General features: G+C 31.3%; 1 protein-coding gene across 3 annotated transcripts; it reads left to right on the forward strand.

The window, feature by feature from the left end:
* On the forward strand, window positions 1-27,951 carry LOC146531277 (klaroid protein-like). 3 transcript variants are annotated; one of them, XM_085197978.1, is made up of 12 exons: window positions 1-599; window positions 2,061-2,238; window positions 9,133-9,245; window positions 11,897-12,052; window positions 16,623-16,815; window positions 17,236-17,425; window positions 19,478-19,584; window positions 21,473-21,584; window positions 25,111-25,719; window positions 26,415-26,585; window positions 26,916-27,028; window positions 27,672-27,951. In XM_085197978.1, the coding sequence occupies exons 1-12, from the start codon at window positions 439-441 to the stop codon at window positions 27,948-27,950; spliced, it is 2,382 nt and encodes a 793-aa protein (XP_085054104.1). In that variant the 5' UTR covers window positions 1-438; the 3' UTR covers window position 27,951. The 3 variants fall into 3 exon arrangements, with proteins under 3 accessions (XP_085054104.1, XP_085054105.1, XP_085054103.1); XM_085197977.1 differs by having other exon boundaries at window positions 2-599; window positions 11,894-12,052; XM_085197979.1 differs by lacking the exon at window positions 11,897-12,052.
* Window positions 27,952-27,963: the final 12 nt, after the last annotated feature.

Genomic DNA, 27,963 nt, shown 5'->3' on the forward strand with positions numbered 1-27,963 from the left:
GCACTCGAGCACTCGAGCAGCTTGGTGAGAGTGTAGATTGAGCTTAACGAATAACGTCTTTTTGATAGTGACGTCATCACGTCATCGCAATCGCAGTTTATGTTTAGCGAGGGAGACGTTACGAATTTTGTTAATGTTATTTTATAAAGAGTACTGAATGTACATCTCCAAGTACAATGTTTTCATTTACACCTCTGATAATATCAATTACTTTAATCACTGATAGCGTTATCAACTGCAAGTGAGACATAACGTAACGTTGCTTTTTGGCGGCATTGCTCGAAGCCACAGAAATAGATTTCTTGTGCAATAATCAACAGCAGTGTGTGTCTGTTTTTAAATGTACCAGACGACTAATGTGCAGATAGTTTGCAGTGGACAGTGAAAAAATATGCAGAACTGAGTGACAAGTTTTAAGTTGTAATAATATTTTTAATTATGGAAAATCCAACGGTTACCGGATTGAGATCAAGGTCCCGCTCAAAAACACCCTTTTTACGGTCCAGCTGCGACCGTGAGAATTGCACAGAGGGTGATGAGGACCATACACACCAAAAGTCTGGTCGTAAAACACCCATCAAGAGAAGCACACCGATTAAGTAAGTTTTCTTTTGTAAATTTATTTTAAACACTTATAAATAAACAAAATTGGCAAGTGCGAATTTTGACTAAGATAACTATCTAACCTGTAAACACTACATTATATTACATTTAATAAAAAATACTAAAACACTAGATATTAAAATTAAATATTGGAAATTAATAGTTACTTATTTTTTATATGCAAATTTGACTGAAAATTAGTTAATAAATTGAACATAATACTGTTAAAAATTCAATATGTTCTTTATTCAAATAGACTATTTTAAGCATTTTAGAATTGTCGAATGAACATATAAGCAAAAAACTACCACCGGTTCAGAAAGCAGTTCTGCTGAGACTACTCTACTTTTCTATAAATTAAAAAAAATCTTCCTATTTATATTTAATTTATTGGCTTAAAATTAACTTGATTGCATTCTGCTTGTTTTTGTTTATTGTGCATAATCAAGGATTCAAAATATATAATTTATGTGACAAATTATACTTAAAATTACTGCCATTATTAAGTTTGGACATAATATATTTTTTTCCATTATGACATCAGAAGGCTATTTGTCTAGGTCAACCATGGGTTTATGGCTTCACTGACCTTTGTATGAATCCATGACACAACAAAAGTTTGGAAATATTTAAGCTATCTGTTTACTTTTGTCATTTATTTATTTTTAGTATGTTATTTACATTAGCATTAACAAATTATGCCATTAACATTTGATTGCTTGTTTATAAAAGTAAACAGTGATAATGATTTTACATAATGGATAAAAAATAATGAATACATATAAAATAGTGATATAATTCCATAGTAATTTTAAAAATTTTAATCTATAAAAAGAATAGTACATTTTTGAAAACAATTGAAATAATATTTTATTAGGCCTGAATCACTGTTTTGTCATGGCATGATGACTTTTTAGCCTTTTTACTGTTTCTTTTATGTAGGATAGGCAAAGAGAACCTAGTGTTAAGACAGTCTCCAGTCCATATTCAGCTAAAATTGGAGTCATTAAAGGAACTCCACCCTGCACTTTCCCTCACCAAAGCAAGAAAATAAATATAATAGTCCTCATTTAGAGGAACAATTCCACAACCAATGTATTTAAACTCAGACACCGTACTGTTGAACCAATATTGCATGTAAAAATGTAAAAAATGTAAATTAATTATTCTTGAGGTGCTTGTAGTGCAGGGCCACAAATGTGCAACTGTGATTGTGATAGTTATGGGTTTGAAATGTCCCTCTCAGAAATTTTTCATGTTCCCATTTTGATCCTCAACATGCAATGCTTCATGAATTTGATGGATAGGAAGGCATGTAGTATCTTAACACCAAAATTGCAGGTATCTCTGCCTACAGTGTGAATCTAAAAAACAATATTATGTAAAGTTAAGTTAAACGCAGAACCTACTTAAGCATGATGAATCTATGAAATGCTAAAAAGTTTTTTATCTTACAGACAAGTTCTGCCTACAAAGAAAACTGTTGACATTGTCCCAGAAGTAGAAGAAGATTCTCCTCCGGCTCACCGCACCCGCCACTCTAGCAGGCAGGCTGAAAAACTTATTAAGACTTCAGATTATTCATCTGAAGAAAGTCTTGATAGATTAAAAGGACATAAGAAAGAAATTTATCAAGTAAGTGTTTTATATTAAATTGAAAATTATATCTTTAATAATTTAAATTTAACACAAATATGTTAAAAACCTGTTGTATAGTGACCATATTTTTTCTTAACTATTTAATATAAATATTTCCCAAATGCTACTGGGCTGCAATGTTTTCAAAAACATTTATGAATATTCTTATCCATGACACATCATAGAGAGACATTACAGTTGATGTGAGCTTAATATTTTTTGAATAATTGTTTTTGGGAGGAATATATATCTAAAACAAACTAAAAAATGACAAAGGCTTGCAGGTTTTCCTCAACTCTCCCACAAAATGAGGAAGGTTCATTGACTTAAAAAAAATATATAGGGTGGTATATCAACGAATATATAATTTAACTTGATGGTTATAACAGTGTGACAGTATTTAAACAGCACCGCACGTTATCTCGGTCGCAATCAATTCAAGGTCAAAGACGTGCCGTTATATGTTTATCTATACTAATATAATAAAGCGGAAGAGTTTGTTTGTTTGTTTGTTTGTTTGTTTGTTTGTTTGTTTGTTTGAACGCTAAGATCTCTGGATCTACTGGTCCGATTTTCATTGTTTTTGTTTTGTATGAAAGCTGCATTCTTCAGAAGTGCTATAGGCTATATAACATTACATTACACATATATACTAATATATTTTAAAGTACATTCTAATTTGACATGCAATTTATTCTGCCATGTTAATAACAACCGTCGTTGCTACGCGACCGCTACCGCGACGTTTTGATATTCATCCTTATGAAAATAAATATAATAGTCACTTTTAGCATTTTATCTAGATTGAAATTATAGTTTACTGTATAACATACTAATAAATAATTAAGGAGATGTCACTGATTCCAAATGACCTAGCCTTCGGGCAGCATAGCATGACCGACGCGAACGGGCAGATGACGTTGACGGTTTTATAAATTTTCATACATTTTCGAACTTTATTTGTTGTTTATAATTAATTTAAAATACACTTTGATTCTCTTCTTATTTTATTTGATATTGCCCGGTAAAATTATCCTACTTAATAGAGAGAAATGTTTAGTTATTTCGTAGAGTCGATATCTATGTACGCACGTACGGAAAACTTTAGGTACTTTTTCTAATATTAAGAATCTTTTAGTTACTTTTAGAACCTATCTTTTAGTTACTTTTAATCCTTTTGTTAGTTAATTTCAATAACTCAGATATTTTTTTTCTAATAATGTGTATCTACTTATTATTCTTTTTGATTATTTGAGCTTATATTTGCTTACTAATTCTATTGAGAATTGAAAATAATCTCGTGAATATATTTAATAAATATTCTTATAGTTGAAGCAGGCGTAGCCGCGTCCGGGTCCACTAGTATAATATATAAAGATACTTGAAAACGGAATGCTGCATGTAGTACATAATTAAATGCAATAGCCTATTTAATTATTTATGTATGATATATTTACCTACTTTGTCTTTGTAATTGTACAAAATCTCTTATTCTTCCATGAGGTCGTCGTGGCACAAATGTGTGATCGTCAAATGTGTGACCGTGATGCGAAAGTTGTGGGTTCGATCTCCAGTCGAGGAAACGGAATATTTAATATTTTCATTTCTTCGCTCTGGCTTCCCAGTCTGCTTGAGGGTCGCAAGCCGAAGTTCGAGTCCCGGGGGGCGCCCTTACAATCATCGACTTCCTCACAGGCTGCTATATAGTGCTTGCATTTATTCAGGGACAGAGAACCCGTCCCCTCCGGGGTCGCTGTAAAAGCCAATAGGGCCAACAGCATTAACCTCATGATCGAAAAAACATCTGGCACCAAAACAAATAAATCTCCTGCCTCTTCTGAAATATAAAAGCATAATAAAATAATATTTCTTTCCTAATTATTATATGCTTCAAAATATGGTAAAATTTGACTTTGCTCCTCACGTACACTACATGCGGGTTCAGAGTTGAGCGAAATTCTATTTAATTTGCAGTTTAACATGATCCCCTTTATGTGGGAGCACATAGAACAAGGGGCAAATAGATCCTGTTCCAATTTTTTTTTATTGAGACCAGTCGCGACGCATGGGAACAAGCGTGAAACGCTACGGTTTGTGGGTTCGATTCCCACTAGACGTAATGAAATATTTAACATTTTCATTTCTTAGCGCTGGTGTCGAGGTAAAACGTGGCATTTAGTTCCACCACTCAACACGCAATGTCTTCGAAATTTAGCGCAAAGTGGGGAGCGAAGTGTTTTAACACAAGACTCCCTTTGCCTGACCAGCTGTATGCGGGATACAGCGTGAAGCTGTAAAAAAAAGAACTTTGCACAACGGCTTTAATGAAATACTCGCTTTGCAGTAAATTAAATTACTCACTATATTTTTCAACGTGATATATTAAGACAAACATTTCTATAGTTTTAGGTTGGAAAATACGAAAAATGTAAGATTTCATTTTATAGTTTTAACCTTCAACAAATTTATTCTTTTATGATCATATTTATGAAGATAAGATAACATTTTATTTATTTAATATTTTCTTAGGTCCGTATTTATAAACTGCTCTCGAGTTTGAGATCGATCATGAGATACCGCGTTCATTAATAAATTATATATCTATAAATGAAAAAGGACATCTCAAGATCTAACTTAGACTTGAGAGTTTCAGAACTTTATTTACAAATCGTACACGGAAAAATTGTATTTGCATAAAATAAAATAAAAACTAGAAGAAGAAAGAAGTCTATTTAAAAAAGAAGTATTTTTAGAAGTCTATTTAAAAAATAAAATTTTAACAAAAAAATTATGGAATTTCTTGGTTCGTTCAACCGCCTGGCGATCTTTGAAACTGCTCACTCTAATTGAATAACAATTATAATATACCATAAATAACAATCAGCCGGCCTCACAGATGCCCACGCTTAATAAGTTCTTTCCTTTCCGCTTATTTTATGCCTCTCGTGTTGCATAAGATGCGTCTTGGCAGTTACAGTATCGTCTATACTATATTTATGGTAGATTTTTACATATTTTGCCAGGTAAACTTGTTTTCCCATTCTTCTTTGAAAATATTACATATGAAATGAGATTTGAAGCTGCGAACCATCCAGACGGCTGCAAATTGTTCCATGATGGAGTTTAGGCTTTTAATTTATTTCTTGTATATTAGATTTTCCCCAGATAAAACAATTGAAAAAAGTCTAGATGCATTCGTTTTTTTATGTATGATTTAAAATGATGGCTTACTTAGGCCCATATTTTATAAATCGAATCTCAAGATCGATCTCAAACTTGAGAGCGAGATTGAAATACGAGCTGTGTTATGCGTAAAAAAGTATTTGTTATTGCATTACCGCAATTAGCTTAATTAAGTGAAACTATACACTGATAGTAAATTGTTTTATCGTCATATAAAGCTGTGTCTTCACTTGAACAATGCTTTTAACTAAAATTTTACCTTTTAAATATATTAAGAGCCATAAACAATAAATTAAATAATAATTCTAATTAAGAATTCGTCGGTGTTTTATATGAAACTGTCAAAATTATTACAATTTCGTTTTCTTATAAAAGTAATAAATACAATTCTATAAAATAAATATCATTAAACATTAACCTTTATAAGGTAAATTAAAACGATATATAACAGGAAAACTATAATAATTCCAAATATAACTGTAATCATACTCCCGCGTCGGTTATTTTTAAGTCTCCCGTCCAACACATACGGACATTATTATTCCTTCCATATGCGTCCTAAGAGTTGGTACTTACGTCGAGTTTCAGCAATTTTCAAACGTACGCAGAATACTTATTTATCGCGTTTCTTAATATCAATCTTGACCTAGTTTTTCGTGTCTAATTTAAGACTTCCGAGGACTCGACCATGTGAGGTAGGTGCGTATCATTATAAAGTTGCTATGGTGATGATGGAAAGAGAGCAGCAGTTCTCGTAATCAATACTGTGTTTGTTTTTCGAGGAGTGCAGAGAGATGTTTGAATGCGGTAGCAAGGTCAGTTATTGATAAACCCGTTGGTAAATTGTAGAATATATTGCACGTGAGTCATGGTTTTTAGTTACTTCATTGTAGTAGAAGGCCACCGTTAAAAACGCTGGACGCTTTATCTCGCATTTGCTGGCAGAGGGAACTTGGAAATCTAGTGTTAATACACTCTGTTCCTATTAAGACACTTCCGTTCTCCACTTGCCCACGGATACTGGAGGCATTGCATGTTGAATGGTGGAACTCAACGCCGCGCGTTGCATCGTTACCGGAGTGAGGAAATTAAATACATATTTCATTTCCTCAAGTGGTACTAAAGTATTATATAATGGGATAATAATGTTAATACTACTTTAAATTTCGTTTTTATTTTAATTTGAGCCCAGTCGCGGCGCATTTATATTTTCATTTCTGTGCTTGAGGCAAGCGCGGCGTTGGGTTCTGCCACTCAACAAGCAATGCCTCCAGAATTTGGCAGAAAGTGGGGAACGGAGTGTCTTTCTTTCACTTTCCCTTCCTCTCTGCCTACCCTGCTGTGTGCGGGATACAGCGTGAAGCTGATTTAATTCAATTTTGATTTAACTTCTTTAAATATCACGTCTTAAACTTTATCCTGGTCATATTTCTGTTACTAACTAAATCAGCCCTTTATTTGTAGTAGCTTGCTCTTATACATTTTTCTTATGTATTAAGGTACCTACAAAATGTTAATGTAAGCTCAACAAATACATGCTCTAAAGCTACTTAAGTTTTTTTTAAAACTTAGATTAGGGTCGTAGGGTCGATTATTTTATCAACTTTCATCATTTATTGTGAGATGAACTATAATAAAAATGTACCCGCTTAATCTCCCCCCTTAGTTTTACGATGGTTGTTATCTTAAAACTTTATAAATGACACCAGAGGACTGACACGAGGTCGTTGACGTCGGTTTGCGTTGAAAAAAGTTTTTTTTATTGTAAATTATAATATTAATATAGTATATTGAAAATTTTATTTTAAAAAATTCTAAAGACTGGTAGTGAATTAAAAAAAAATAATCAAAATTATACAAAAATAAAATGAAATCCATATATAATATAATTTTTTTTTGTGGCTTCACGCAATATCTCGCACACGGCAGGTGCAAACCTTGTACCTATTAAGACATTTCGTTGTCCAATTTTGGAAGCATGGAGTATTGAGTGGAGGAACTTAACGACGCGCTTTCCCTCGGCACGAAATACCTAAATTAAGTTCTAAATATTTAATTTCCTGAAGTGGGGATCGAACCCACAACTGGTTGCACTTACAGTCACACATGTGGGCCATACCTGACCTCAACAACAATTAATATATATATTACAATTAGTTTCAACTTTCTTTATTTGATTTTTTTTTAATATTAGCATAAGCTTACAATATTCGTGAGAATGCAGTCTTAACATAAAAATGTAAATAAAACGATATAATTGTCACACATTATTTTGCTGACTTATCATTTCAGCAATTGAATTAATTTTCAAGGTCTCGTCCCTGTATTTCACCTTGATAGTGCCAATTAAGGTAGGTATAGCAAAAAGTGAAATTCATGATATTTATTTATAGCTAGTAGGTACATCTGGCGATTGAAAAAATGCATATTTTCTGTTATTTGTATGAGGACAGATGTAAAATGTGTGTTTTGTTTACGTTGCTTGGTCATATCAACGAATATTTTAAATTATTATTATACATATGTATGTAATACATAGCTTCACGCTTTATCCCTAACGGGGTAGTCAGAGAGAACGGAGTGCCAAACGCTACGGTCTTTACATACCTCTTTTGCCTCGTCCACTGTCATCAACATGCCCTTCGGGGGATCCTCATGCTTTTTACGTAACCTTCCGCCAGTATCTTTGACACTATGTTTTCGAAGGTCAACAGAGGTTTCCCCCTTACTCTCCTACCGCTTACTTTTCGATCATAGTTCTTTTTTGTCATTCTTTCATCACTCATAATTAAAAAAACTATATTAATCCATTTTTTTCAGTCCGTTTTCAGTTTTTCAGTCCATTTTTTTTCTAATTAAGTTTGTTTTCTCCTAAGTGTGAAATAAAAATAGAAAAGTATTTGAAAGCATTATATATACATATATTATTAGTATTAATGTTTTTGCTTTCGTCATGTTGGCTACCTCTGAATCACAGCTTCGTAGTTGGACAGTACGTACGTATTTCAATTAGCGCTATAAGAACTAGCTACTAGCTAGTATTATTATTGAGCTTTGTGGTAGGTACGTACTTGGTGATGATGACATCATTGGCGAGTGATTCGAGTTATTTTGTGATACGTAGGTCTTTTTTTGTACGAATTCAGAGTTTTATCTATAACTTTGTCGAATAAACGAAGTTCTTTGCTTATAACGTTGTTGTGTTAATAAAAATATTATATCTGTACAAAGAACAGAAGTATTTAGGATATATATTTACATTATGTATTTAGTCTATGAAATTTTTTTTTATTATTATAATTCATAATAATTTAATCTCTTTTTTACTTTGAAAAAGTTAGGCTTTTTATTATAACTCCTTATACCTATGTTTGTCTATAATTTCATCTATTTATTACTAAATGGAAATAAAAATAATAAATTTTATATTTTTTGTGTATAATAACGGTATCGAAGATATCAGTTTTGAATCACACATTTCGATACACTACACTTATTTGTAGACTCCTCTGCCACATTATGAAGATGAAAAATCTCGTGCTTTTGAAATTATTAATTTTTTTTTTAAGTGCGACAATTATTCCATAGGATTTAATTCCAATATTTTGGACATGCAATAGATTTACAATTTTATAAATAAAAATACTTAGTAAATACTAATATCTATATCTATCATTAATTCTATAATAACCTACCTGTTTGTTACAGAACGAAGTCAACAGCCAGTATGAGCGTGTGTCAACAAGCAATCAGCCGTACACCACGCTCACCGACGTCACCTTCAGCCCAATCCTGTCTACGCATAACGTGACGCGGAATAGGTGAGATATGTAGTGATAGAATGAGTTTATAATGGAGGACGGAGTGTCTCAACACTAGATTCCCTCAGAAGCTGAACAAATAAGTAAATAAAAAATAAATGGGCTTGTAGTTATAGCATTTATCCAGAAAAATTAAAAAAACTACTATATCTGTTCAAAGCTAAAGCTCAAAAGAAAATGTTTATTTAGATAATCGTAATAAAAAATAGAAAATCTATATTTAGATACGCTACAGACAAACATTTTAAAGTAGTTTCATCAAATAAAGGCCTTTAAATAAACGAACCTAAAGTCACAAAATAAAAAACTGGAAACAGCAGATGTTAGCTAACCACCAGTTGGTTATATGTAAACGTTTATTAAATGTACAAACATATGAAGGCGCGCTTTTAGACTTGACCGTTAAGTAGTTAAAATACTGCTTAGGAGTTATGGTGACTAATGTTATACGTTAATGGTACTGAATGAACGTTATGTACACACTAGCAGAGGAATTTCATATTTTCGGTTTATTATAGTACGGTTAATGAGTTGTGGTTGACTTAAAGTTTAAAATTGTTGATGGAGATTTGATTTTATGATTTTCCTTCCTTTTGATTAATTTTTACCTTCCCAACTAAATAATACGTGAAAGTTCAGAAAATGTAACTTCAGAGCTGTCACAACTCGTCGATAGTTGGTTATTCAAATCTATGAATTGTGTTTGAAATTTTTGAATAATAAATACTTCTTTTGCTGCTTACTGTACTGATCATGGCCGTATGGTCGTTTTATTAATATTTTCCCTAAATTTTACATTGAAATAAATGATTCATTATGATGTTATAGTGTATTTTATACTTGTAATTGTAATATATAACGAGGTCAGATGACATATTTTATATTACTTTGAAGTGTAAGTTAACGGAACTGGTTATAAGTTCGATTTCCACTCGAGGAAATTATTTATTTAATATTTCCATTTCTACGCTATACTGCTAAGGCAAGGCTGCCAAGGCTTTGAGTTCTACCACTTAACACACAATGCCTTTAGAAATCAGCGGAAAATGGAAATCGGACTGTCTTAACACTAGGTTCCCTCTGCCTACCATGCATATAACAAAAAATATTTTAATAAAATAAATAAGACAAACATCGTTAAATTATTATGAACCAGTTAAATTTCATATTACTCTATCTATCTGCCTGACCAAGTATGTCTCACGTATTGTATTGTTTGCTTCCTATACACCTACGCGTTACAGCCTTCGATATTAGATCTATACATATAATAAAATTGTAACTGATTGCTGACTGTATATGGAAGATATATGAGAAAAACTATTATTGGTGGCATTTGTTAGTATAATAGATCCAATCGAATACAATGATTTTAAAAAAAATATCTTTGTCTGTGCGTTTGTTTACGCTAATCTCAGAATTGGTAATATCGATTTAAGTGCAGTTTTCACTATTGTATTTAAACTAACTTTCCTTAACGTTGTGTGTTTGTTTTATTTAAAGCGATTTATAATTAAAAAATGTCACTATTAATAGAAGATATTTGTGTTGAAAAAGGTGCTACCAAATAGTTTTATTATTGAAACGGCTGAATTATTAATTTTCTTTCATTGTATGAATATTATCGTCAAAATGAAAGTTTATTAAAACAAGAAAGTAATTCATATTAGTAAATAAATAATTGTATAGTTCTAGTCGGCGAAGCTACTGGAGCTCGCTAGTATAAGAATATATCTCGATTGTACTCTAGTACTGATACTAGTAAATAATTATTTATTTAGTTTACGCTGTATCACGCTAATAGCAGGATACTCAGAGAACCTAGCGTTAAAACATTCCCCCCCCACCCTCGACGAAATAAACCATTGCGTAATGAGTGGCGGAACTTAACAACGCTCTTTTCCTAGTCCACGAGAGTAAGGAAACATATTCATGTGGAATAATTAATTTCCCCGAATGGAAATCGAAGCTGTAACCATCGCGTTTTCAATCACACGATGTGCCACTATGCTACAATAACCTCAATAGTATATCATGTTGGCACATTTCCAACATTTGCTGCAACTCTGTGACGTACTTACGTGTGAATAGTTTTACTTACTAAGTGGATAAATATAAAATGAACACATGAGCTTGAGATGAAAACAAGGTGTGACGTTCTTAATTCTGCCATATAACAACAATACCGAAATAAGCATCTTGTTTTACAAACTTGTCATTGGAGATCTGTTTTTACCACCTGGCCTGGCCAATAAATTGAGAAAATTTATCCTTTTTTATGTGCTAATTAAATACAATATTTTATATTGGTATTCTAAATATTCAAGGCCGAAATATACAAATATTTCTTATTGACCTGAAGTTGGCGTCCCAATAAGATATATTTGGCAAATATAATATAGAACTTTGCAAATAACTTAACTATGGTAACCTTCCATCTTCAAACATTTCTGCTTCCCAATTTCTGCCCAATTCTAAAGCAGTGCGTGTTGGGTAGAACGGTTCCTAATCAGCTTCATGCTCATAAATAATCAGTTATGATCAGCAGTATCCCGCACACAGCAAGGTAGGCAGAAGGAACCTAGTGTTAAGACACTCCGTTCCCCTCTTTCCGTCATTAAAACTGTAATAACTCAACAATATTACAGCAGGTCCAGCCGTTATAGCAGTCCGGCGTACAGCGCGTGCTCTACGGACAGCTCGTTCGCGGAACAAGCGTTGGCGGATGCCAGCGTATTGTTAGAACGAGAGCCTACCACGGAACACCTGCCGTCGCGCTTATATAAAATGGCTGAGGAATACTGGAAGTGAGTGGAAATGACAGCCTTTTTAGCTTTAGCTTTACACTGTATCCTTGTATATAGCGGTGTACGCTGAGGGAACCCAGTGGTAAAACACTCCGTTCTCTAAGCACCGGCCAAATTTCGCGATACAGGTCCATGATTTGTCGTTTTTCTTAATTGAGCGGAAAATCGTTAATGAATCGTTTCCTCAGCCCCACAATTTTGAGAATTATATATCTGCATATTTGAAGGAAAAATAGACAAACGTTTCTTTGAGCTTATAACATCCTACCGAAAGGACATTTTATGTTAAATTTTAATTAAAATAAATTTTAAGTTAAATGTTATTTAAGAACGAACAAAATATTAATAGTATAATTATATTAGTTTATTTTCACTTGATTTGAATAAACGGCGGCATTTATATAGAATAACACAGTTAAGTTACAGTCAGCGCAAAACCTAATGGATGTGAGCGTGTTGCTCTATCACGAACTAATTTATAATAGTCCGTATTTGGATTCGATCCCTTTTCTTGTGACGTAATATCATTTCACATTCCAATTGGAAGTTATGAATAGGACCTAAATAATATTTATTATATTATAAAGCGGTATGTGTTATTGTTGGACGTTCAATCTCAGGAACTTTTAAAAATAACCAACTGAAACAAAAGTATATTTCTCTTTAAATTCACTTATATTCAAGAAGTAGTAGGTTTTATATGTTTTATATAAAACAATATTTAGATATAATTTTGATGAAGCAGATGTAGTGTATTCCAACAGGAATGAAGACCAATTTGAAACATCTGCCTATAGACCTGTGTAAAATTTCTTACAAAAATATAATTGCGTCTCTTAAAAGTCAAACTTAAGAAGTTAAAAATTGATAATTCCTTATACTGGGGATATTTTAAAATGTTATTGGATTTTTTTTAATTTATAATCTATATATATAAAAGGACTTGTCCTCACTGACTGAGGTAAGACGCACGCACAGCCGTAACCGCTGATGGTAGAAACGTTAAATTTGGACAAAAGTTTACTTTCGTAATCTGGACATCCACTAAGAAGGGATTTTGAAAAATTTTAACCCTAAAGGGGTGAAATAGGGGTTCAAAGTTTGTATGGAAAAAAAATTAAATCGGCACCGATTTTTATAAAATTTGAAATTTAGATTTTTAAAAGTATTTAATTAAACACGTGTTTCATCGTTTTCTAGAATTCTCTCCCTAAGGGTGCAAATAAGGGGTTGAAAGTTTGTATGGAAAAATCTTCAAATCGCCACCGATTTTTATAAAATTTGAAATTTAGACTCTTAAAAATATTTCATTGAACACATATTTCATGGGTTAATAGAATTCACCCTTAAATACGCAAGCGAAGCTGCGCGCATCCGCTAGTAAGTATATAAATAGTAAAACAATTACTAAATCACAGGTTACTGTCGTTACTGTATATCGTTATCATATAAAACTAACACAATACAAAATTTTAATATATATATTTCATTCTAAAATTCAATATAAAAACCTGCCAATATTTTAAAATGCCCGAATTGCATTAAAAATGTTAAGATTTTATTAACAAACAAACAAAACAAATTTACATAAAAATAAACTAATGTAATTATAATATATGTAATGTTAAGTATGAACATTAAATTTAAGCATTATTATAAAAATTATGCTTAAATGTGTATACAAGTAAAATTAACAGTCAAACTGCTTGCCAAGTAACCGGAACGACATCTGCGCGTGCGTCGATATGGAATGTTGCTAAAATTCAAATTGGCATGTCTCCTTATATGAAGAATATATCCAATAAACATTATTTTTTAGCTCAAGAATTTCTGCTTTTTAATATAAATGGAATATTTTTAAGAGTTATTGTCATTTTTTTGCGTCCTTGTCGTTTCATCGTAGTATAATTTAATAAATTATAAAGTATAACGGTTTTGCTTAAAATATTGGAATTAATCGGCTTTAATTGGAATGATGCTGTGCAGTCGGGTAAAAAAAAGATGGCTTGAGTATTAATTATAATAAGTGCTTTTGAAATGTGATTAAAAACGTTTCTGAAAGTTCTACCACAATCATGCAATTTTATTTAAATACATACATAAGTGTAACACGCGACACCTAACCTAAGATTTGAAATATTATTATAATTAGAAAAAAACCTTTGTGCTTAGCTTCGGGTGACACGCTAGCTAGACTAGCTAGCTTTTTTCTTTGGTAATTTTGCGACGCCCTTGAGTTGCGCCACTCACCACGCGATTTTTGAACTCTGTCAGAAAGCGGAGAACAGTGTGTCTTGACACTAGGTTCTCTCCGCCTTTCTTCATCAATATGAAAGACAGAACAGAAATAAGCAACGAGGCAACGATATTGTTTGCTTGCTTTAATAGATTTTGTGATCTAACCGTAACCCTAGACTAGTTCATTAAACTTAACTGTATAGTTGTGTTTCTAATAATTCTAAACACGTGCGAGACTACTTTAATATGCAATTTATATTTGTTCGACTTCATATATTATTATTTTTTTTTTATTGAAGAATAAAAGTTAATTCCTACATTATGAATTCAAATCTAATTAGAAAATGTTTATAGGCGTGTTAGTCATATGAAATTACAGGTGAAGGTTTAGATCAGAGTTCCACGATGCAATTTAGTTTAATAGAATTTAAAAATGTGGTTAATGTATTTAATAAAAAATGGTAATTTTCTAAATGAGTAAAACTATATATTTTTCAATAATTTTGACTAAATACTTGCACATTTTATTACATATGCACGTTTTTAAACAATAACTTAAACGTTCACAACTGAGTCACAAATTTAAACCAATATATAATTGTTCACCGATTTATTTAAGGCGAATTACGAATGTATGGTTATAGACCTAAAAATAAATTATATATTATATTTATTTAAAATTTTATTTTAACAACAAAAAAATATTTTGCATACATCATTTGCGAGGTATTACTATATCAAATTTGAATTCATAAATGAGGGTAATCATAGAAAAATCACTGGCAGTTTGATTTTAACGTTTTGGTGACATTCCGAAATGTGAATTTATTGGCAAAGCATGTAATAATAGTTTAAATTCTAATTCGTGACAATATTATTTGACTTTTAATATCTTAATATAATATAAAATTATTGTACTATTAATAATGGAGGACGTGGTGACCGTCGAAGGCGTCGTCGTTCTGAGGTATTTTTTAAAATAATATAACTGACTTATTTAATACTGTGTGTGTTCGAAAAAACTATTATTACAGTGTTATCATGAAGTTTACTTAAAGACTCATTAATTATTTATTCTTATATTAACAAATGAGAACGATATGTATAGTCAGTCACATGTATAAGTACTTAATATTTGTCACATCTACTAATAATATTACTTACAAGCTGAAATAACAAAGAAACAAAAACACAATACTTTTCATGTGGTCTAGTCGGTGAAAATACGTACAAATCTATATTTGCGCGTGCGCAGCAAATGTCAAACTGTTGGCGTTGGTTACTTCCACAGTTCGTTTCGACGGTCCCCAGATAAGTATCGAAAGTGAAAAATTGAAGGATCTCTTACTACTGTTTTGAATTATTAACAAGAGTAGTTTTCGATTATATACACGTTTAAAGATCGCATAAATAACTTTTTTTTTTGTAGTTTGAAAAAAATATATTAAAACCACCACTTCTTAGTACTTTAATGTAGCGATAAAAACATTGCAAGTTTTCTCTTTCGATACTTTGCCTAGGTACGATCGGTTTTCTCGTGTTAACAAGTGAAAAGAGATTATCTCTCGATCAGTGCATTGTTTGTAGTGATAACGTTGGCTTTGTGTAAATTGTAGCGTGTGAACTTTAAATGGCCCTATTGTGGAAATAACTGTTGGATATTTACAAGGAAATATGTTATTTCTGGTGTTAGATAGCGGTTCTTGATATATTTTTTAATGTTAAATATGCAATTTTGAGGTATATAATATATATGTAAAATAATCGATTTTAACTTAGATTTAGATACCAAATACTATACCTATACTTTTAAAATTTGCTATGATTTATTCGGTTTCATATGTTAATTATAATAAAATTACACGCTTTAGTCGTTATAAATCTATTTATGAAAAAAAATATGACACAACTAAAGCATTCATTTGATGATATATGTTGTTAATGTTTTCTTCTATCTTCATGCTGTGTAGTGTATCCTGCGACCTGAACAAAGCAGAGTTGTCAGAGAGTACTAGGAAAACCTAGTGTTAAGACACTTCGTTCCAATAGGAATCCCATTTTCCCACGAATTCTTTATCTCTGTGTATTATATATAATGAATCTATAGTTTTATAAAGTGTTTATTTGGTTGAGCGCACTTATCTCAGAAACTAACTGCTAAGTATTGAAGTATTATTTTCGCGTTGAACAATCATGCATTTATCTAGAAAAGCTATCTAGTTACATTACAATATCAAAAATATTAACGTAATGTGATAAAATAAGTAACAACATAGAAAACAAATATAATTATTTATATTCCTCTTATAACAACATAAAACATAACTTTCAGTAAATATCCAAAAACGGACTACACATACTCCCACCTGTCACGGGACCGAGTGGAGCTGGCTCCAGGTCTTGTGGCCATGCCAAACATGTCCAGGCGGCCCCTGTCCCAGGCCAAGATGTTGCCAGACATAGATGAACCGGATAGGGCAATGAAGAGTGTGTGGCAGACCAGTTCTGTAAGGCGGCGGATTACTGTGAGTTGAAAATTGATACTTCTATTGTAATGTTATAAAGCTAAAACAGTTTCACAGGGTAGGCAGAGGGAACCTAGTGATAAGATACTCTGTTCCCCGTTTTCTCCTGAATTTTGAAGGCAGTGCGTGTTATAATATGTTATGCAGGCATTGCATTGTATTGCATGTTGTAGAAATAGTAAAAACTAACGTCTCCATGCTACTTAATCGTGTTATTTATACAAACGAAATACTTTTGCGGCGTTAAGTTCCGCCTCTCAATACGCAATGTCTGGGGAATTTGGGTAAGTGAGGAACTGAACTGTCACTACTTCGCTACATACGGGGTACCGTATTTCCATATATTATAAGCATTTACTTTAAAATTATATTTATTATAAACATTTCACTTTATAATAATACTATAATTATAATTTTCAGGCACTAGACAGTTCGGACGACGAAAGCTCGTATCTACACAAGGGATATTCGAAAGCAGACGACCGGTGGTGGATCACAAGGCTTGTAGCTACAATACTAACAACAATCACAACGGGTGCCACCACAGCTTATAGGAAAGTAGTAGGACCCTCCCATAGATATCCTTATACTGATCGAAGACCGGCTAAGAGTGAGTTTTTTTTATTACTTCTTGTACAGCTTTATTAGTTTTACTAATGTCTTACTAATAGAAGAGAATGTAGTGTTAAAATATTCCACTTTTTCTATGGTAAATCGAGACATTGCATGTTAAGTGGTAGAAGTTCAAAATATGATAATTGCTTTGAATGGAAATCAAATTAACCAAGATCGTGGTTCTCTGGTCTTAACAGAAAGCGCGACGTTGAGTACCGCCACTCAACACTCAATGTCTTGAAAATTTGGCAAAAGATAGAGAACAGAGTGTCTAAAGACAAAATAATCACGGAGACAGAAAATGTGAAGCTACTTTTTTTCTATAAAATTAGTGTTAATATAAAACTAGTTTTTTTTTTGTAAAATACAATAACATTTTTAAATATCATTCATTCTTATCTACAAGTCTTGTTAGCCAAGAGATGTTGATAATATTTTTTTCATAGTAAAGAAGTGAATATAGATAAGCAAATTGATTATATATATATACAGTTACTTTAAATATCCTGTATATTTTTAGTCTGACTCCTATATAAGATGAAGCATTTTTAAAATAACATACAGTTTTTTTTATTAAAGACACAGAAAACGATGAATGGAGTATTTTAACACTAGGATCTTCTATCTCTCCCTCCCTGCTTTATCTAGAGGACAAAACATACAGCTAAAAAATATATTGTTAATACTAGTGGGCCCGGACGCGGCTACGCCCGCGAAAATATAAGCCTAAATCATTAAAATAAGTTAAAAAATAATAATAAGTGGAGATTTATTATTAGAAAAAATATCTGAGTAACCGAAATGAACAAACCAAAGAAGTAAAAGTAACTAAAGGAAATTCTTAATATTAGAAAAAAAACCTAAAGTTTACTGTGCGCGCGTACTAAACATTTTTCTATATTAAATAATTATTAATTTTTGCGAACAATATTAAATAAAATCTCAAATGATTAAAATTACGATATTTTAAGTGTATAACATCGGTATAGATAACCGAACTGAGATAAATTAATTATAAGCAGCAAATAATTACATAAAAAATAATAGTAATTCGAAAATCTATAAAAATTTACAAAATCATCAAAGTCATCCGCCCGTTCGCGTCGGTCATACTCATATTATGCCGCCCGAAGGCTAGGTCATTTGGAATCAGTCACATCTTAATTATTTATTAGAATGTTATACAGTAAACTATAATTTCCATCTAGATGAAATGCTAAAAGTGACTATTATATTTATTTTCATAAGGATGAATATCAAATTATAAAAATCATCTAATTTTTGTTAATGATTTGTATAAAGAGATTTGTATAAATCTATATCGGCGCGCACCATGTATGCATTAAGCAAACTCACTGTGGGTGACGTTTTCTTAAAACAGCAAACTTTGCAAGCCGTTGCTTAGCAACGCGTAGCGACGATTGTTATTAACATGGCGGAATAAATTCCTTGTCAAATTAATTATTTTAATATATTGGTATATAACGAAAATATTACAAATATGAGAAAAAAAAAGTATCCTATGTTCATCCCGGGACCCTCAAGTATCTCTATATGAGTATTTTATCACAATTAAATTAGCGGTTTGACCCTGATTGCGGAAAAGACAGACAGACAGACAGAGTTACTTTCGAATTTATAATATAGGTATGGATTAACAAAGCTGCCACGCCACTATCATTATTATATATCGTCGGCTTAGATTGTAAACCTGCTAACAGGTTATTAAACAAAATGTCATAATAGAAAAAACTATGAGTTTATATGTATTATATTATTATGAACGTTTTTACAATCAAATTTCAGATTGATTTTTATTCTCTACGATATGAAATTAAATTAAGGTTAATTTGACTTTTTTTACACTTTCGAATGGTATAAAAATGTACATAACTAAAAAATCTAAAAACTCATTTAGCATTTTTTGTAAAATATAATTTACAAAATGTACAATTTCGATTAGATGTTCCTCTTTCTTCATTAACATACAAATTCTCTAGTTATAAGAAATGTCTCAAGTATCTAAAAATCTAAATTATTATTTCAGGTGGAATAGTGTCGAGAACAGCAACGGCGGCAGTCGCGCCTTTCTATTGGATATACACGGTCATCAAGACCATTGTCACCACAACAGTTACTACTGTTACTGAAACTGTAAGTTTTAATAGTATATTGTCATAAATATAATAATAATTGCTATTTCCTTGAAGCTTTAAATATAAATAAATCAGCTTCACGCTGTATACCGCACGCAGCAGGGTGGGCAGAGGCAACCTAGTGTTAATACACTCTGTTCCCCTCTTTCTGCCGAATTCTGGAGACATTGCGTGTTGAGGAGCAGAACTCAACGCCGCAGCTTTAAATATTTTAAAAGAAAAAGATATTTAAGTATAATTATATAGTTATTACTAGCGACCCCTTTGCGGCTTCGCCCGCTTTTACTACTGGATTATTCATATAATGTATGTTTGCAAAGCACTTAAGATAATGTGAAAATTAATGAAACTCTAATGCAACCCGCATTTTCGTAGTTTCAATAAGGATTTTCCAATTGTTTTACTCGGCAAGGATTTTTTAGTAGGTACCGTAATTTTAAATCTGTGCTACTAATCTTTTCAAGTACTTATTAAAATATATTTAAATGACTATTTTTAAACGGAAGAAATTAGAAACAAAAACCTACCTACTAATAAGTTATTAGTAATAACTACTACAAAAAATATGAAACCAAATATATCGCGCTGAAATAATACATTCAACTCGAATTATCCAATACGCGCAAACGATGAAATTGAAACATTCTGTCCCTGATGAGAAGCAAGCAATACGTGCCTGTGAGTAAAATTAAAGAGAATGCATCGGCCGGGAATCGAACCCGGGCCGCCCGCGTGGCAGGCGAGCATTCTACCACTGAACCACCGATGACTGCTCATCACGCGCTTGTGTATAAATAAGCAAAACGCGTTTCGCAGCAAGGATGTTTTAGTATTTTAACAACTTCTAAAGTACTTATTAAAATGAAAAAACAGTAAAAGACAGTTCATCTACATTAAATGGCCAACGTAACTAACATACTTATTTATATGCTGAGAGTAAGGGATAAGTAAAACTTGAGTCGGCTCAGCTGATGAGTCAACGGCGTGATGTGTCAACAATTAAATGCGTTTTTCTCTAAAACTATTCGCAATTTCGAAAAAGTGTAAAAAGCAAATTTTATCTTCGTTTAACGTAGAAAATTAATAAAGTATTTTAAAGGATAAAGATTAGTACCATTATGGAAAAATATCCCTCACAATAAAAAATATATTGAAATTATTATTTTTAGACAGAAATATGATCACTACACGTTATCCTTAAAAGATAAAAATATGCTCTCGCGGACTTTTTTGTAGATCTTATTAAGAGGAACAATACTCCAGTACATTTTTTTCATGTAGTACCTACCATTAAAGCAGCGCATGCGCGAAAGTGTCTCAACGGGTAGGACTTTATACATATTTATCGTATTTATGTTAATTTACATAAGAATGTACAAATAATAAACTATATATAAACCTTCTACGAAAAATACTCGACCTAATGGTGAAAACCGCATAAAAATCCATTGGGTGGTTTAGAAGAAGAAGAGTTAGAAACAACAGACAGACACAAAAAGCGACTTTGTTTTATAAGATATAGGATAGGATACATATCCTTTCAAGAAATGCGTGGTTATATCTCAATAACTACTAAACAGATTTTGATGATACTTGAACACAGTTCCTTCATGTTGGAATATATCTCATTTGTGGTTTACGAGAAATTTGTGTAAAATTTGCATGTATGCTCATACACATACTTTTGAAATTTTGGACATGTGCTTTGAATATCAAAGAATAAAAGAGAAGCTACTTTTTTATTTGGCCAATATTTCCACATTTATAACAATTTTAAATGAATTTATGCTCATTATGGTAAAAATATTTAACTCATGCTAGGTCCTATATATTGCATTATACATATGTATGTTAATTTGTAATATATGTTTCATTTTTATTTTAAGATATCACCAAGCAAGGCTGAGAATTTATCAAGTCGGTACAAGGAAAAAGAAAGTGGGAGGCGCTGGTGGCCGTGGATGCTGTTATTCATTTTGCCAGCTCTTGGATATGGTTGTAAGTATATAATTATAACTCTTTTTTTCTTTAAATTTAAAAAATTACAATGGAATTTAATTTGAATTTTATCAAATCAAATTAAGATTATTTCTTTATCGTTTTAAGATTATGAATCGGCTGTTGTTGCGCTGGCAAAAGCGAGCGACAGTTGTGAGTTCGATTCGCATTCGGAGAAATTAAATATTTAATATTTTCATTTCTTCACTTTCTTAATAAGACAGTGTGGCGTCAAGTACCCGCAATGTCTCAAAAATTCATCAAAAAGTGGCACAATTATTGTTATTTGTTTAAAATCTATAATTAATTATATTATCCCACATTTATTGTCAAAACCGTCATTAAGATAAAAATTTTAATGCTATAAATTATACACGGGAAGAGGCAGCGCTTCTTTTATTGAAACTGCATATAGGGTTCAAACCCACACCTAAGAAATTAATCAAGGTACCTCAACAGTTTGGACGTAGGATTTTTTTCATTTCACGATTTTTATCCATACCTGTATTTCGTGTGACGCACACATACGCGTGCGACGTTGCCGCTTTGACAGGTAAGTGTGTGCGTGCCTATGTTATACTTTACAAATGGCGTTTTATTTTAAAACGATAATTTTATTATTTATTTTGTTTGAAAAAATGACTTTTTCATTTTTGATAATTATTTTTTTTCAGAATTATATTAGGCTTTTATAGAGTAGTTAAAACTGTGGTTTCATTTAAAGTGGTGCTGACAATTCCACCCTGTATATTTAAATTGTTTTATTCATAAAGATCATATTTGGCTTTTTTGGTTTATTTAAAAATATTAAATATATAATTGACTTTAGTTTTATTAATTAATAACAAAAAATCATTAATTAATTGCTTTGCAATAAAAATACGATAATAGCTTTACAAGCACAAATTACTTTCAGCGTACTACACCTACGAAAACTATGAACACCTCGCAATGCCAAACTTTACAGATTTTCACTTAGACCTGACCGAGTTTTCAGCTAAGATACCCAATCTTATGCCGAATATTACTCTGCCAAAGTTAAATATAACTTTGCCAGACATAAATATAACTTTGCCAGATATATCTGATAATATGCCAACGGTCACTCATACATATAAAGTTTATAAGGAAGTAATTGAGAATAGAGTGGCAGAAGCGTCAGATTATGTATCAGTTGTGGGGGAAAGCTGTTTGGAAGAAATGAAACGATTTTGGCGTGGAATTATTGGATGATTGTGCCTAAGCTACTATTTTATGTGGCCACAATAATGTGAATTTTGCAATGTATTTTTATATTTTGTATTTTTTTAGTTTCACGCTAGTTTCCGAAGCTGTTTAAATTGCCAAAATTTGTATATTTAAGAAGCTATTTATTATAAAGATATGTAGATTAGAGATACTATCACACAACTAAATTTTACAGTATTCTATTTTATAGTAGTATAGTAGTAAAAAAAAAAAAAAAAATAGGGTTTCCATTGATTTAAAGAATATTTCCGCCTTATATTATTTATAGTACCTTAAATAAAGGTTTTTTTTCATTTTACTATTATTATTGTATGGTATTGGTATTTTTTTTGTGTCAAGTACGAAATTCAAAAAATATATATTTGAATTTTTACATTATTGTGGTTACTGCTATAAGAGTGTTCACGTTTAGAAAATAGCTATCTGTTAATGTCTCAAATCTTAAAATACTTTCTTTAGAAACATATAAAAAATCTAATTTTTTTTCCTAGGTGTAGAACAACACTTTAAAAATGTTAAAAAATGTCTAAGTCTTCTTCAAAATAATTGACTTATGAGAAAACAACAAGGAATCTTTTTTTGCCATATCTATAATTTTTGTAATCTGTACCTGAAATTAAGCAACATTTGGTTGTAATATAAGAAATACTGAAAGTATACCTAAGTCATGTCTTTTTATACTTTTTTTTATTTAAGGTAAAGATTTAATATTTATTTATTTAATTTTCTTTTTCTGTGGCCAGTGAAATTCTTTAATTATTTAAGCAATTTAAACTTAAACTTATCTATAAAAATAACTTTCAAAAATATTGTTAACACCTATTTTGTAAACGGGAACTAATTGATTTAATACTTTGAATGTATGTACTTAAATAGAAGGGTTCATTTAGTTCATTCCTTAATAAATACCATTCACATTACAGTAGATTTATCTTATTCTAATTTTGTTAGTATAATAAATAATAATAATAATAGAAGATTTTCAGTATGTTCAAAATATGTGAATGTAACAATGTGTGAACATCTTTATCTATATAATAAATTGTTTAAGTAAGATTTTTCAGAAAAATACTGAGAAATGACTTTCACAAATTTTCAACACTATTTTTTAATTGATCATATAGAAGTAAATACAAATAAGCAATATCCAATAAATATTTTCATGTTATAATTAAACGGTTATGTAATTTTACTCTCTTAATAAGACCATAACATATCGCTGTTTCATTAAATTGTTATATTAAATTACAAGTAATTAAATATTTCATATTTTAGTTTATCATTTTTAAGTTATTTATATGTATATTCGTTTTGTTTTACTTACTTTGGAAATTCAGATTCGAAGGGCAACGTAAACGTTATATCATTATTTTCTTTACCCGCCTTATTAATAATATCCTAATGATAATATTAAAAGAAATCGCCTATTTGAAATTGATAACACTAGTCGAGGAAATAAGAATCGTTTTTGTTAGATGCAAGTCAATAATATATTATTTTATTTTGTAATAACTTATTATTTCGTTTCTGAAACAATATAGATATTTATTTTATTAAATAAATATATCATATTTACTACTAAATAAGGCAAATGTTATAATTTTGATGGTTTTGCAAATGACATAGAATAAGCTTTAATTTGATGTACCTAATCGAAAATAGTGTTGGCACAGGTTTAATTTATATTTTTGTTTGAAACTTAATTATTTTATTTTATTCAAATTAATATTTAAAAAAAAATTTTAGGTGTTATATTTTATCTAATATAATGATAATAAAATTTTTCTTATTTTTACTAAAATAAGAAAATACTATATTTTTCGATTTATATTAATTATACTTCGTTATGTTTATCATGTTATATTTAATACATGATTATACGAAACCATTGTTTATGTATATTATAAAAATAATAAAGATATGTAATTCTAATATGGTTTGGCTAAAAATAAAACTAAATTGTATAATAATTTTATGTATAATTATACTAATTATTGGGCTATTAAATAATATTTTTGTACGCACTAAAGTGTTTTCCTTGCCCCTTTCCCACATAATTGTTCCCAGAGAGAAATTTATGTAAAATATTCAAGGAAGGACAGAGCTTACGTCACCTATTGAAAGTTGTCGCGGGACGCAACACTTTTAGGTGAGTTATAATGTTATTATTACGTTAAATTAACTCTCTGTCCTTCCCTGCGTATTGTTTACTCTCCTCGACTTTGTGGGAAGGACGGAGAAGTAGTACTGGATACTAATTTATAATATTTTCTTTCAGGTTACCATTACAAAGATCAAATTCTACCAGATCCTATAGTAACAGATGATTATAAACCACCAGAGATAGTAGTTGATTCGGATTTAACGCAGCGAGTAGCTGCTTTAGAGACTTGGGCTATCAATGTCGACAATCGCCTTAAGTTTTTCGACCAGAAACTATCGAAAATCGACAATTTGGAAGCACAAATAGAACAGTACTCTTTCAAACACTTGCAACAGAATCTGATAACGATATTAAGTAACAATGATAACAGTGATGCAGTTGCTGCAAAATTAAAACATCATTTTGACAAGAATTATATGACTAAAGAAGAAATGCAAGCCCTCAGTCAACAGATACATGAACGACTGATCAGCTCTTGGAAACCAGATATGGATGAAAACTCAATACGGCATATTGTCCAAGAATACTTACTTTCTATAGAGCGAAGGCAAATGGAGATTATTGTGGAGAAAGTAAGAGAGTATGTGAGAGAGATTGAGACTCGACCGGTGGAAGTGAGAAGCCGTTTCGATTTAGATGAGATAAAGAAGATAGTGGCTGGTATGCTGGATGTTTATGACGCTGATAAGACTGGACTCGTGGATTACGCTTTGGAATCTGCAGGTAGACTTGTTTCATAATTATTACTTATAATACGTTTTTTACGATGTTTTTAATGAGTCTGTTGAAAAACGCTCCTTTCTATAATTATTTATTACTAGCGGCCCGCCCGCGGGTTCGCCTGCGTAAACTACGTTATTATTAATTTCTGTCTCCATGAGTACCTACGTCCTATAAGTGACGTCCATGCAAAATTTGAGACTCCTAGCATTTGTAGTAACGAAGTTTCATACAAACTTTCAAACCCAAAAACCACCCCTTAGAAGTCGAATATTGCAAATTCCCGTCTTACGTCCTACCTATTACGTCCCGTTTTACGTCCTACGTATTGCACCTACGTCCTATAAATAACTCCTATGCAAAATTTGAGATTCCTAGCACATGTAGTTTCTGAGATTTAGTGATGAGTGAGTGACTTTTCGATTTTATATATATAGATAATTTACTACTTTTGGTTTTGAAACAATAGTAGAGTAGGTACAGAGAGAGGGGTCAAATAAGTCAAAATAATTCAGTACCTTGTGTGCGGATGGAATTCAAAACTATTGTTTACAGTTCCATGCTACTCGCTATGATGACATCAACGTTCTGTATATATTCTGTAGAAATCTCATATTGAATAATGACTTTGAATATACATGAAAATCGTCATAATTCTCTTTATATATTTTTTACTAACAAATAATACACGATTTCAGGTGGACAAGTGATATCAACAAGATGTACAGAGCTATACCAGATAAAAACAAAACAATATTCCATACTAGGTCTACCAGTATGGTGGGTCTACACCTCGCCGCGATATGCGGTGACCCCTGGTGCAATGCCCGCTGAGTGCTGGGCTTTCCAGGGTTTCCCGGGATATCTGGGTTAGTTTATACTGCAAGGTTTTGTAATTTTAGTTGCATAGTTAATTATTTTAGAATTAAAACACTCTATTCCTCACTTTCCTCCGGAACTCAACGCTGCGCTTTATCTCGTTAACAAAGCGTGGTATATGAAAATATTAAATATTACATTTCCTCAAGTGATCCAAAGAAGAGAATAAAAAAGTTTAGATAAATTAAACTTTAAAGAAATATATCAAAATAGTAATATTTATTTACATTGATAGACAGATACTCCTGATACTTGGTTAGGCTAGTAAAATTATTTTTTAATCTATCTTTGAGATTTAATGACATTTCTATTTTTCACAGTGCTAAGAACATACGCAATCATCGAGGTAACAGGTTTCTCACTGGAACACATGTCGAGGCTGTTGGCTGTCGATGGCAAGATTGAATCGGCACCCAAAAACTTTTCAGTATATGTAAGTTAATATGTTTTATCATCTGTTTGCGTTTTTATTAACAAGTTTTTTTTCTTTTGGAATGCAATTTGTTGAAAAATTTTACAAGAAGCAATTATACTTTGCAGTTTTAAAAAAAAATCTTAAATTAAGAGCAGCGTCCCAAAAAATTTATATAAAATTTCTCTTTATTTATAAATTGTTAATCTGAGTCAATAACCTAAATACAAAACTTTTACACTTAGCCAGTTAAAAAAACTAAATAAATATTTTATGTTTATTTTATAGATCGAAAACTCAATAGAAACTTATATTATTATACTTATAAGGATTAATGTGTACTACATTTTTGTAGGTAATTTTTGTATATAGCCATAATACATTCACTTTACTTTCTCTATATAGGTACTATACATTGCCCGTATAATAAACATAGTAATGCGTTAAATAATATTTAAAGAACTTTTTATTTAGGTACAAAAGCATTTAATTTTTTTTAATTTGAAATATTTTGAAATATTTCATTTCTTCGACTGGCCTCGGCCTTACTTGCGCCTCAAATGGTCTCAAATAAATAAGAAATAATACATCATTCGGATCCCCGCCAGTATAATTATATTTTACTGTAGCTTTCCAAAAACATAAATATAATTTCTATTCACAGGGTCTCCATAACGAATTAGATGCAGAACCGCATCTCTTCGGTGACTACATGTATGACACAAACGGCACGGCCATACAATACTTCCCAGTGAAACACCCCAAAATGACTAGCATAGGGGGCGTGGAGTACCCCGTGGCCTACGACATAGTGGAATTAAGGGTTGAAAGCAACCACGGGAACCCTACATACACGTGTGTCTACAGATTCAGGGTCCATGGCAACCCATTGAGTGACATAAGGAAAGCGACAGAGGACAGTATGAGAGTCAGTGAAACATAATTTTTAAAAAATG

The sequence above is a fragment of the Heliconius melpomene genome, chromosome 15, assembly GCF_056956725.1.
Source record: "Heliconius melpomene rosina isolate 202511_hmr_F chromosome 15, ASM5695672v1, whole genome shotgun sequence".
NCBI lineage: Eukaryota > Metazoa > Arthropoda > Insecta > Lepidoptera > Nymphalidae > Heliconius > Heliconius melpomene.